Source organism: Podarcis erhardii (assembly GCF_964252035.2).
Source record: "Podarcis erhardii genome assembly, chromosome: 8".
In the NCBI taxonomy this organism is placed as follows: domain Eukaryota; kingdom Metazoa; phylum Chordata; class Lepidosauria; order Squamata; family Lacertidae; genus Podarcis; species Podarcis erhardii.
In genome coordinates this window covers 17376158-17388679 of record NC_138499.1, presented here as the reverse complement: position 1 = coordinate 17388679, position 12522 = coordinate 17376158, and the positions used below count along the sequence as shown (strand labels likewise).

General features: G+C 44.8%; 2 protein-coding genes across 2 annotated transcripts in view; one reads left to right on the top strand and one right to left on the bottom strand.

Annotated features, from left to right (window-relative positions):
• AARD (alanine and arginine rich domain containing protein) overlaps positions 1 to 12522 on the top strand; it is a 603924-nt gene that overhangs the window by 495207 nt on the left and 96195 nt on the right. The window lies entirely within an intron of this gene.
• Positions 1 to 12522, bottom strand: part of EIF3H (eukaryotic translation initiation factor 3 subunit H) — a 73211-nt gene that overhangs the window by 12481 nt on the left and 48208 nt on the right. Inside the window, exons 3-4 of the mRNA XM_081874588.1 lie at positions 2879 to 3046; positions 158 to 257 (exon numbers count right to left, since the gene is read on the bottom strand). Of these exons, the coding sequence (XP_081730714.1) occupies positions 158 to 257; positions 2879 to 3046 (268 nt within the window). The remainder of the gene's footprint in view (positions 1 to 157; positions 258 to 2878; positions 3047 to 12522) is intronic.

The following is a 12522-nucleotide window of genomic DNA, read 5'->3' as shown; positions in this document are numbered from 1 at the left end:
TTTAACCCTATTCACCTGCGGAGGCCTCGACTATTTGCAGCTACTGAGAGAGTACATGCATCATCCAAGGCTGCTACAGGGGCTTTGCTGCGAGGGATTTCATCTCTTCGCTCCCTTTTTCTGCCACCCACATTCCAAAACATCCCCTCACACTTACGCTTCTGGAGAGAAATCCTTCTCTTTGCAAACCTCCATCAATTTAGGTGTCAGCCTGTACGCTTTTAAGGAAAGGTATCCGTGGGCAGTTTTTATAGGATCTAAGAAAGAACAAGAGGAAAGCACAAAAGATACCGAATATTCATCAACAGCACTTTTATCTGAGCACTTTCCCCTGGGCAGGTTTCATTTCATTTTTAGACATGTTTCTAAAGTTTTGCTAAAGAGGATTTTTTTCTTAAAGTCAAACTTGGGGAACATTGTAATGCAAACTGCATACAAACACACCATGCAAAGTCTTTTCCAAAGACTCAAAGCAGCAGACCAATCAATAAAAACATTTAACAGTGGAAACAGATCCCTCCAAATGAACAGTTGCAAAATCCGCAACCCTTTAATAAGGTATTCAGCAAAATAAAATGAAATAAAAATCCAGATTAAGAGGATGATGAAAAAAGAAGATTTCTTGTAGGCTTCCTTCAGGGAAGAATCTTAATAGTGGAGTTGGTGCACAATTGGGGTGGGGGGTGGAGAATCAGCTCTAAGTCTTAACCTCTCATGGTGGCTGGACAGGAGAAATCTGTTGCTGGGAAATGTTACTGGGCTCAGTGTCCTGGGCTCAGAATGCCAAGTTCTGTACCTCCATACAGCTGTAGCTAAGACTATGCTGCAATTCTGTTATGAGGTGCACAGAGACTATACCGTGGGGATTCCAGTCTTTAGAGTTGCAAAGACAGGCCTGTCAACTGCATGGGCAATGCTTGGTGACAATTCATCTGTTTTGCACCCAGATGGGCCCAGGTTTGGCCCAAGTTATCTCCAGCTAAAAGAACAGGTAGCAGAGGATGGGAAAGACAGATGTGTATGGCGAGAGGTTGATTCGACTGAGCTAGATGCACACGTAGCCAATCACTGTGTAAGGCAGCGTCTTATGGTTTCTCGGTGATAGCAGAATAGGATCTTTTCTTCCCCAGTGGCCAGAAAGCAAAGACTTCTGTGGTTTGCGTAACTTCTGCCTCTTCCACATGCCTCACATGCTGCTACTAAAATGCCACAACAGTTTTTGAGGTTTTTTTTAAAAAATAACTAATGCCAAGAGCACCGTATCAATCCATCGATATTTACGATTTCCCCCCACAATTTATGCTCTTTCTCTACATAAGAGACTTCTTCCTTGGAATGGCTCCTACATGGTATTCAGCCCAAGATTACTGAATGTATGGCCTACCAGGTGATAAAGCTGTCTCTTAGCCTGGGCTAGTTCAGACAAGGTGTGTGTCAAGTGTGCTACATGACCAAATGCTTTTCTGTCATAAACTAGTCCATGCATGTAGAAACTTAGCACTGTCAGGGAGAAACCTGGGCCAGAACATTTATCCCTGACATCTAGTTTCCGACATGTGAGCTGGGGAAAATTGCATGGGAGGAACTCTTAACCGTGAGAGACTCCTACTGCAGTTTGAAGTGGTACAAGCCAGGTACCAGTTTACTGCCTCTGTAAAAACTAGACTTACTTTACAGTGACAATGGAATAGTCCTCCTGGGTCCTGGCCTCAGACCTGCACCTGGTCTGGCAAGCTCCTAGTATTCTATTAGGAAAATATTTATTTAGGTAACCGTTTCCAGTTGCATTCATTTTTTTTTTTTTTTAATGTGTACATAGTTTTCATGCTGACATGCTATCGCGAAGAGTGGAAAAACTGTATGAATAAAAAAAAAACCCTATTTAATCTCTGGACAAGGAGCTTAACATCTGTAGCAAGATAGCAGCCGAGGTAGGCTTGCCAAATAGTAAACTCACTTTTTTTGAAAAAAAAAAAGTTAACATTTGTGTTGTCTGAAACGGAACATAGTAAAACCTTTAGCAATCAGTGATAAAATGAAAACCAAAATAGACTGAAACAAGTGGAAAATTCATCAAGATCTGATGATGCAAAGTTTCCAGCCAGTATAAGTATACTTTAACAACTTGTTCTTTACTGTAATCCAATTGTTAACATACTGAAACAATTTTGGGGCAGCTCATAAGATTGATCGTATTCATTAGTATTTTTTCTGACAGATACTCAGGACGTTACATTCGCTTCTCAGCTGGAAACTATATGCGAGCCTGCCAGATATGGCAAAACTGTGAGTGTTTGGGGAGGGGAAGGCTATAAAGCTGTTAAATTGCCTACGGTTCTGATACAGCGCAGAACATCTGGTCTGGAGAGCTTGAGGAAACGCCATTAAAAAAAAAAACCCGGCAGAAAAGAAAAAAATCTTTGTGCTACGGAACAGGCCAGGTTTTGTACGCTTCTGTCAGATGCATAAAAAGGAGGGGAGGAAAGGGGGGGGGGAATACTTGGCAAGCTGCAGGATGATTGGTCAGTCACGTACGGAGCCAGACGCTCTAGCAAGCAGGGTTTGTTAAAACATCTGGTCGAGTTCCACCAGCCGCTTCCACGACGGAGGGGAGAGGCGGAGGGATAAAAATGAAGCAGCTACCCCAGCATTCCAAAACGTACACATCAGGGCTCTGATAGCAAGAAAAATAAACAGAGAGAAGGAAACCCTGTCTAGACTTCGCTGCTGCTGAGGCTGCTGCAGACACAGGGTTGGTATTTACTTGGAGAAGGCCTGCCAGGGCCGCTCTTGCAGGCGAGGAGGTGGGGGGAGGCAAAAATAGCCGTAATAATATTGGTGTGCGCGTGTAAAATAATACAGGAAGCGGCACACTGACCGTAAATGAGAACGACAGATTCCTCAATGGCGTGCTGGTAGCTGAACTGGGAGTCCAGGAGGGCACGGGTGACAAAGGAACCATAGTAGGTGGACTGGTACCAGCCGACGTGAAGATGGTCAATGTTGACGTGGCGGAGGCTCCTCATCATCTCCATCTGATACTGAACTGGAGGGAGAGAGAGAAAATCAAGCGCTTTAAAGGAGAAACTCAGATTTGTATTGCCCAACGTTGGTGAACAATGCACCGAATAAAGGCGATTTGCTACTGGTGGTAGAATGGGCAGGAACTTGGACCAGGAGCATCTTAAGGCTGCACAATTGAGAAGCAAGGAAGAGAGTCATTCTTTTCATTCCTGGCTTGTTTTTAAGACGAACATGCCTCTCTCTCTTTTTGAAATAGGCTTGGGCAAGTCTGCTGCCTTGACATGAGAGATCTAGCAAAAGAAGTGTGTGGGGGGGGGGGTTTGCTCTCAATATTGAGGGATAAACTGCAACTCAGTGGTTGAGGGCACGTTTTGCTCGCAGGAGATCTCAGCTTCCGTCCCTGTCGTCTCCGGTCATCGGCCTAGCCTGTTAAAAGCTCAAGAAGAAAGTGGAGGGATTGACCTTTGCTAAGAGTCCTGTGAGCTGCTGTCTGTTAGGCTGCAGACAATACTGCAGCGATGGGAAGCAGGCCCACTCCCTAGGCTCTGCTGAAGGTCGAAACCCCTCAGGCTCCTTCAACTGCCACCTAGCAGAAACCATTTCATCTGGCTGCAGCACAGGGAGGCTTGCTCGACTGTGACACAAGCACTGTTTCAACCAGGACAGCTTCCATTTAAGGAGGTCATTACCAAAACCCTGCCAGAGTGTGCTGCTTTCCTCTTTCCCTCTCATCCTCTTTTCCTTTTGTGCCACATCTCTTACATTATAAGCCCAAGGGCAGGGAATGTCTCACCTCACTTGTTATTTATGTCACGTTAAGCTGCTCTGGGAACCTTTTCCACCCAAAAAGCAGGTTAAAACGCTTTAAATCGGGGCTGGAGAACCTGTGGTGCCTCTCAATGTCATTGGACTACAGTTCCCATAGTCCCTGACTACTGGTCTCGCCAGCTGAAGCTGATGGGAGTTTTAGCCCAACAGCATTAGAAAACCAAAGATTCTCCATCTCTGCTTTAAACAAGTTCCTATTGTGAGAGTGTGCCGATCGAACGGCCTTCCCCATCTGTTAAAAATGACAGCTTCCCTCAAGTATGCATTCCCAAACATGTCAGAAATATAGGATATTGCCTTTTCCTACATGGCTGCTGCTGTTTTAAACCACTGCAATTTTTGGCAGCTTCTTAGTCCCTCTCGCTGCTTTAGTTTTCTCTATGCTTAGTTCCAGTCAGCATCCTAGACAGTCCACTGCTGCCTCCTGATCTGACCTAGTTATTATATATGCTCCCAGGCCTGGCCTGTGTTTTCACCCCAGCAACACCCTGACTCTTGTGTAGCTTGGTGTCATTGCCCGTTATATCTGCCTGTCCAACCCAACTCTCTTTCAAGTCCAGCAGCTTCCCCTCTCTGCTTCTATTCTCATTCCAGTCCAGCTTGGATCTGAATTGACCTCGCTACAGTGGTGCCCCGCAAGACGAACGCCTCGCAAGACGGAAAACCCGCTAGACGAAAGGGTTTTCCGTTTTGGAGGCGCTTCGCAAGACGAATTTCCCTATGGGCTTGCTTCGCAAGACGACAGCCCATAGGGAAATCTCCGGGACAGTGGGGAAGCGCAGCGCGTCTTCCCCGCTGTCCTCGGACCTCCTCCGAAGCCTGGCGGCGGGGCGGGGACACCTCCTCCCGCCGCCGGGCTTCGGAAGGATGCCCCGATGCCGGGCGGCGAGGCGGGAACGCCTCCCCCCGCCGCCCGGCATCGGAACGATGTCCCGAAGCCGAGCGGCGGGGCGGGAAAGTCTCCCCCCGCCGCCCGGCATCGGAACGATGTCCCGAAGCCGAGCGGCGGGGCAGGAACGCCTCCCCCCGCCGCCCGGCTTCGGGGCGGGAAAGCCTCCCCCCGCCGCCCGGCTTCGGGGCATTGTCCCGATGCCGGGCGGCGGGGCAGGAACGCCTCCCCCCGCCGCCCGGCTTCGGGGCATCGTCCCGATGCCGGGCGGCGGGGCGAGAAAGCCTCCCCCCGCCGCCTGGCATCGGAACGATGTCCCGAAGCCGGGCGGCGGGGCCGCGAAGCCTGAGGAGCGCTCCCGCTGCTTGCGGAGAGGTCCGCGAAGCCTGTCCTGGACCTCTTCTGAAGGCAGGCGGGGGGCAAAAGTCTTTGTCCCCCCTGCTTGCCTTCCCAGGGGCTTTTAAATCGCCCGGACAGCGGAGAAGTCCTCCGCTGTCCCGGGCGATTTTAAAATGCCGCCCGCCAGAAGAGGTCGGGGGAAGGCGGTTTCCATAGGAACGCATTAATTGATTTTCAATGCATTCCTATGGAAAACCGTGCATCGCAAGACGAAAAACTCGCAAGACGAAGAGACTTGCGGAACGAATTAATTTCGTCTTGCGAGGCACCACTGTACAATCCGCCCTTGTGCTCCATCCAATTCTAGTCCAAACCCTGGTCAGGATTCCCATTTCAATTCCGCCGTAAGCACCGTTTCCTACTGCCCAGAGATAAGTCTTTCCCTCCCCTCAAAGAAACCCTATGAAGCCAATTTTGTTTTATTCACAGTAGATACTTGTTTAAAATGTACCTGTAAAGTATACGTGCAGGGTGCATACGTTTGTGCTAATCAAAATATAACCCAGGTACACTGGTACCTTAGTTCTCAAACTTAATCCGTTCCGAATGTCGGTTCAACTCCCAAAACATTCGAAAACCAAGGCGTGGCTTCTGATTGGTTGCAGGAGCTTCCTGCACTCAAGCGGAAGCTGCATCGTAGGTTCGGCTTCCGAAAAACATTTGAAAACCATAACAATTACTTCCGAGGTTTTGGCGTTCAGGGGCCAATTTGTTCATCAACAAAGCCATTTGAGAACCAAAGTTCCACTGTAGAAGCATAGGAATGGGCGGGCAGTTACATCAAGAGGAAACCAATGTTCTCATGGCCAGGTGGGTGGAACTTGTGGAAGACGCTTGGAAAACAGTGACACTACTGGCCGTGTGTTGAAAGTGCAGGACAGTGGTTTTCATTGAGTAGCGTGTGTCTACTAAAAAATACTTAACTTCAGAGGGCCCTCGTGCAAATTAGTACTGGACACAGATATTCAGCAGGGAAATCTTTATTAAAGTACAGTTAGAGCAAGTGTGGGGAAACTACCACATTGGCTGTGCTGGCTGCATCTGATGGGAATTGGGAGTACGGGCATACAATTTGGGACCGTTTACATGCTTAGATACACTTGGCGGTGCTTTTTCCACTGGTAGATTCCCAAGCTGACCCTTAGCTGTGTTTACAACAGAAAATAAATAATGAAACCAAGCCCTCTACCACAGGAGTGGGTGGGTGGTAGGTCTCCGGTAGACCTCTGGTTGAGCTGTAGTGTATCAGCAAGGGACCCCTTCCAACACCCCACTGTTTAAGGATGGCAATGAGACAACCTTTCCTACCTCAATGAGCCTGCTGGCATGAAGAAAATCAACAAGGTTGAAAGAAAGGATGGTAAGTTCAGATTGGATCAGATTCTGGGGCGGAAATTACGTGTCTCAGAATATGCTCAGAGGCATCCTGCTATTTTATTCTGTGTACTATGGGCAGACCCACACAATATATTTAAAGTACATGATTCCCCCCCCAAAAAAAAATTCCAATGAACTGTAGCTTTGTGAGAGGTAAAGTTATGTGCTTTAAAATTAAATGCCCATTGAATATGCTGTTGGTGTGACCTATGTCTTTTGCACCTGACTCTGGTTGGAAGGTCATGGGATTCAAAATAGCTCCCACAAGCCTGAAGCCTACACAAACCTGTTCTACAAAACTTAGGAGGCCTAACCGCTACAAGGAACTTGGAAAGAAGAAATCAAGGTGCGCGTGAATAACTCAATTTTAAACAGGCAGTTAATATTTTGTGGGGAAATGAAAGAGGTAACAGAGACCTAGGGACACACATACACACTCAGGAAAGGTCAAGATACAGAGAGTAGCACCATCTGTATCACACATTGAAAGCAGTATTATACCACTTTCTCTCCCACCCACCTAATAACTCTGGGAACCGTGGTTTGTTAAGGGTGCTGAGAATTGTTAGATGGCCCCTACTTCCCTCACAAAGCTATGATTTCTAAAACTGGCATGTCTAAGCAACAATTTGGACCTTTCTTGCCTCCAGTCCCAGCATTCGACCCACTGATCAGTGGCATGCTTTTTAAAAGCTGGGGGGGGGATGCTGTCCTCTTATTTGTGTCATGTTTACTGGGTTTTAAGTGCAACAACATGTCTGTGAAGAAATGGTGCTAATTTCATTGTTTCAGGGCATTGACAATAAAATCAGTTCTCTCAGTGGCCAAGTCTTCCCTCAAAGTGGAATTTGCTTTGCAGTTTTAAAAATTAAGTTAACAAGAGAAACTAAAATGTGTGGTAAAGGCCTTTAGCTTCTTCCTCACACAAGCAGGATCCAGTTGGAGAATGGAGACAATTAATATACTTTCATATAATATTCACACATACACACACACATTTCCAAAAGGCTAAATTACATTTTTTAACTATTTGCAGAGGAATATGAAGGCTGAGTATGTGTGTGCTAGATCAGTACCATTTTTCCCTTTCTTAAATATGTAAAATATTAACCTATGTTAAATGTAGACCTGTAATTAAGAAAATGTTTTTAAAATTAAAAATCTGCAATACATCAAAAACAGAGCTTGTTCATCCTTAATTCTGCTTTCATTTCAAATTTTCATTTTTAAGTAAAGGCACTTAGAAAAGAATGGCAGGGACTGTGTGTGTTTTCAATTGTTAGCCCTTTAATTTTGAAACTAGCGTGCAAATATTTCCCACTGTTTCCAAAGTTGGTTTGGATGAAACATTAACTTTAGTAAACAAGTCTTGCCTCTCTCAGGCTTTCAGATTCCCCCTTCCTTTTTCTGCTGTGGCCTCAGAGAAGAGTTTGGACAGTTCTGGTTAATCAAAACCATAGCCTGAGCCCAGATAAACTGTGGTTCATCATAATTAGTGTTAAACTAACTTAATGCCAGTTTATAAAACTGGCTTGTCTCCACTTGATATAGCTAATATTCACCACAACTTGAGCTCAAACAACATGCTAAACTGTGGTTTACCTAAAATGGGGAAACGTGCATGCCCAGGAAAAAGAAACTAGGCTCATTCTCAATTTTCTAAACAATGGTTTAACATTATGTCTGAATACAGCCAAAGCCTGGGCGAGAAAGATGCTGTCCACCAACAATTTAATCCTTTTGATTTTCACAGTTTACTGATTTGAGAAAACACAAGGATGTCCAGTTTGGCTATAGCAATGAAGCCAAGGTTTGAGATCACCAAATCATGCACACCGTCCCCCAACCCCCATCAAAATTCTAGATGTCCCCATTTACCTGGATTAAAAATAAAGTCTCAATCAGTGTATATGATCATAGCTAGGCTAGTTTTTAATAGTCACATGTAACACTGGAAGATGGGAAGGAGAAATCACACAAGAAGATGTACGCAATCAACCTACTAGCTTCTATCTAGCCCCTAAATTCTAGTCCCCATTATGTTCGGACCGCTCCAGAGAACTAAAATGCACAGATGTAGCTTCTCTACAGATGCATTCAGTCCTAAGTAGATTCCTAGAAACATGTTTCAGTAAAAATGAATAGGATTTACTTCCAAATAAATGCATTTAGGATTAGGATGGGTGTATTCAGAAGGGGAAGAAATGGAGGCAGTGAGAGATTTTACTTTCTTGGGCTCCATGATCACTGCAGATGGTGACAGCAGCCACAAAATTAAAAGACGCCTGCTTCTTGGGAGAAAAGCAATTGACAAACCTAGACAGCATCTTAAAAAGCAGAGGCATCACCTTGCCAACAAAGGACCATATAGTTAAAGCTATGGTTTTCCCAGTAGTGATGTATGGAAGTGAGAGCTGGACCATAAAGAAGGCTGATCGCCGAAGAATTGATGATTTTGAATTATGGAGCTGGAGGAAACTCTTGAGAGTCCCATGGACTGCAAGAAGATCAAACCTATCCATTCTGAAGGAAATCAGCCCTGAGTGCTCACTGGAAGGACAGATCCTGAAGCTGAGGCTCCAATACTTTGGCCACCTCATGAGAAGAGAAGACTCCCTGGAAAAGACCCTGATGTTGGGAAAGATGGAGGGCACAAGGAGAAGGAGACGACAGAGGACGAGATGGTTGGATAGTGTTGTCGAAGCTACCAGCATGAGTCTGACCAAACTGCGGGAGGCAGTGGAAGACAGGAGTGCCTGGTGTGCTCTGGTCCATGGAGTCAAGAAGAGTCAGACACAACTAAATGACTAAACAACAAGAATTCAGAAGGTTATTCAGAAAGTAATGAATCAGGGCGATATGGGCTCAAGAGTTTGAAGGAAAGGCCTTATAAGAAGCTTCAAGATAACTGGAAGTCTGAAGGATCAGGTACAATTGATTTCAGTGTGTGTTTCGTTTGCCTCCTTTTAGGTGAAAGATGCGGAAATATCCTATTTCTAGACTTCGCTAGTAATAATCCGTCTGTCTAGACCTGTGTGCGGCACCAGACTTGTACACAGTCACCTATGGAAGGGAGTGTGTCTAAGCAACCAAACCAGCAAGTTTTACAGAGCTGGTTTCCTTGGCTTTTTATTTTAGGCCATCAGCATACGTGACGTCATGGGGCAGATCTGATGAATCCTATGGCCCCTGGAATGCTGTCCCAAGGAGTCAAAGAACTGCAGCCCTCAACTCTTTATAAAAAAGGTAAGTTTTACAAGTTTCTTGAATGCCAGGAGAGAAGACGCCACGCAAATGTTAACTAGAAGAGAGTGCCACAACTGTGGTGCTTATTATTCTTTGCCTTGAACTTTTCTGAAAATGAAGGAGGTCATAAAGCAATGAGGAAACAAATATCAAGCAAAGCCCGTAATATATTTTGTAATATAAAAGGATGAATGTGTCAACAGTATGGGTAAACCTATGTATTATACAGTTGTCAATGAACTGATATTGGTTGCAGCTTCCCATGTGTACATTTGGTGATAAAAGATGAATTTGCTGTTGTTAATCTGTGAGCTTCGATTCTTAAGAGTACAGAGAATGTCAGTATGTGTAAAAATAACCCATATGGTAATTTTCTAAAAAGAATATCTCTTCTGCTTCGTAAGTTAAATAATGTGCTAAACTGCAATCCAACTCAAGTTAAGTACTTGGAGGCCTACTAATTTCAATGGGACAGTGTTAAGCACATAGTTAACTCTCCGACTGAAAATGGTGGTTGCCCCACTTTGACTAGACATTTCATCGTGCCCTTGAAAGAACTTTTTTAAGTAGTTAATTACACAGAACCCACAACAAGGAAGCAAACAGGGGTAGAGGAACTGAGCAAGATTTTACTCAAATGAAAAATATTTTCTTTATTTTAGTTTTAAAGGAAAGCTAGGATTGGCTTGCCAATTCTGTTCTCAGCTCCAGGGGGATGTAGATTCTTTCCAGATTACAGACTATCACCTTTTTACAAAAAAAAAAGGGGGGGGGGGCTAAATGCGGCATCGTGGCAAGGCATGCAATATTTTCACAAGGTGGGGAATAACCATACAGTACTAAGATCAATTAAGAGAGTTACTTTCATTTCTGTTACTCTCTTCCTAGAAACAAAAATCCAAAATGTGTAAAAGGCGGCTTCTTTTTTAAGGACGGGGAGTTAAATAGTATACTGTCCTGAGAGTATATAGAAATTGTCTGCCAGATTCTAAGCTGCAGTTCAGTAGTGGTTAAGGAATGGCAACTGAGACTGAGTACCTGAAGTGCTGATTGCACATATTCCACTGGATAGATTCCAAAAGCCATCAAGACTTCTATCCAGCAAAAACATACAATTTCAATGCATGTCCACCCATGGCAAGATTTATCTTCCTTGATCTAATTCGCCAAATATTGACAAAATTGCATGCTTTGCCACATACTGCCAACTTACCTTTGATCCTTAATACTGTACAACATACTTTTACTAAAGCCTACTGACAGCAATGCCCATTCTCTAAGTTTAAGCCTTTGTTTCTGCTTTTCTAATGAACAAACAGATAAAATTAGTAAATCTGTGCTTTACTAAAACACACTGAACAGTTAAAAATAAGATTGAAGACCAGCGAAGATGTCAACACAAAAGTTGCAAGGGTGCGAAATAGCAGTATTTTGTCTTTTTCCTGTTCAAGCATAGGTGTTCAGAGCAAAATTAAAGAGAGCCATTGTATGTCCAGACATAACAGTCACCTGGACCATGAGATCAAAGGCAATGCCATGCCAAGTTGTAGTGTAGACTCAGGTACATTCCACGGTCCAAAGAGACAAGCTGGAAATGCCAGGTTTTATAATAGCTGGCAAAATGATCATCGCACCATCTCTAACAAGCCAAATGTCAACCTGCAATTCTATTTGGGCCTCATTGAACCCTCATAAAAGAAACAAATAAGAAAAACAAAATTTCTCGTTATCTCTAGAAGAGGTGAATCTATAGTGTAAAACACACAACTAATTGAAATTCTATCAAATTATACATCTACTGACCAATATGAAAAAGAATGATTTGCATGAAACACATGCATGGGATTATAGACTCAACTAGCTAACCACAGTGATCTTCTAAGAATGAATAACTTAAGGATGCTATCAACAGTACAGGATGATGGCTTGAGCCCTCATTCAGTAACAGGTCATTCAGACCTTCTCTCAAGGTAAAAACCAGATCATCACTGTTACACAATATCATTAATTGTTGTTGTTTAGTTGTGTCCGACTCTTTGTGACTCCATGGACCAGAGCACACCAGGCACTCCTGTCTTTCACTGTCTCCCGCAGTTTGGTCAAACTCATGTCGGTAACTTTGAGAACATTGTCCAACCATCTCATCCTTGGTCGTCCCCTTCTCCTTGTGCCATCAGACTTTTCCAACACCAGGGTCTCTTCCAGGGCATTTTCTCTTCTCATGAGGTGGCCAAAGTATTGGAGCCTCAGCTTCAGGATCTGTCCTTTCAGTGAGCACTCAGGGCTGATTTCCTTCAGAATGGATAGGTTTGATCTTCTTGCAGTCCATGGGACTCTCAAGAGTCTCCTCCAGCACCATAATTCAAAAGCATCAATTCTTCAGCGATCAGCCTTCTTTATGGTCCACCTCTCACTTCCATACATCACTGCTGGGAAAACCATAGCTTTAACTATACTACCGTATTTTTCACCCTATAGGACGCACTTTTTCCCCTCCAAAAATGAAGGGGAAATGTGTGTGAGTCCTATGGGGCGAATGCAGGCTTTCGCTGAAGCCTGGAGAGCGAGAGGGGTCGGTGCGCACCGACCCCTCTCGCTCTCCAGGCTTCAGGAAGCTGTCCGCAAGCCGTGGGAGAGCTGTGCGAAGTCGCGCAGCTCTCCCACGGATTGTGGAGAGCTGCCTGTTCTGGGGGCTGGGGTCGGGGGAAGCTTGGGCTTCCTCCGCCCCAGCCCCGCGCCTGGGGGGGGGGGAATAATTT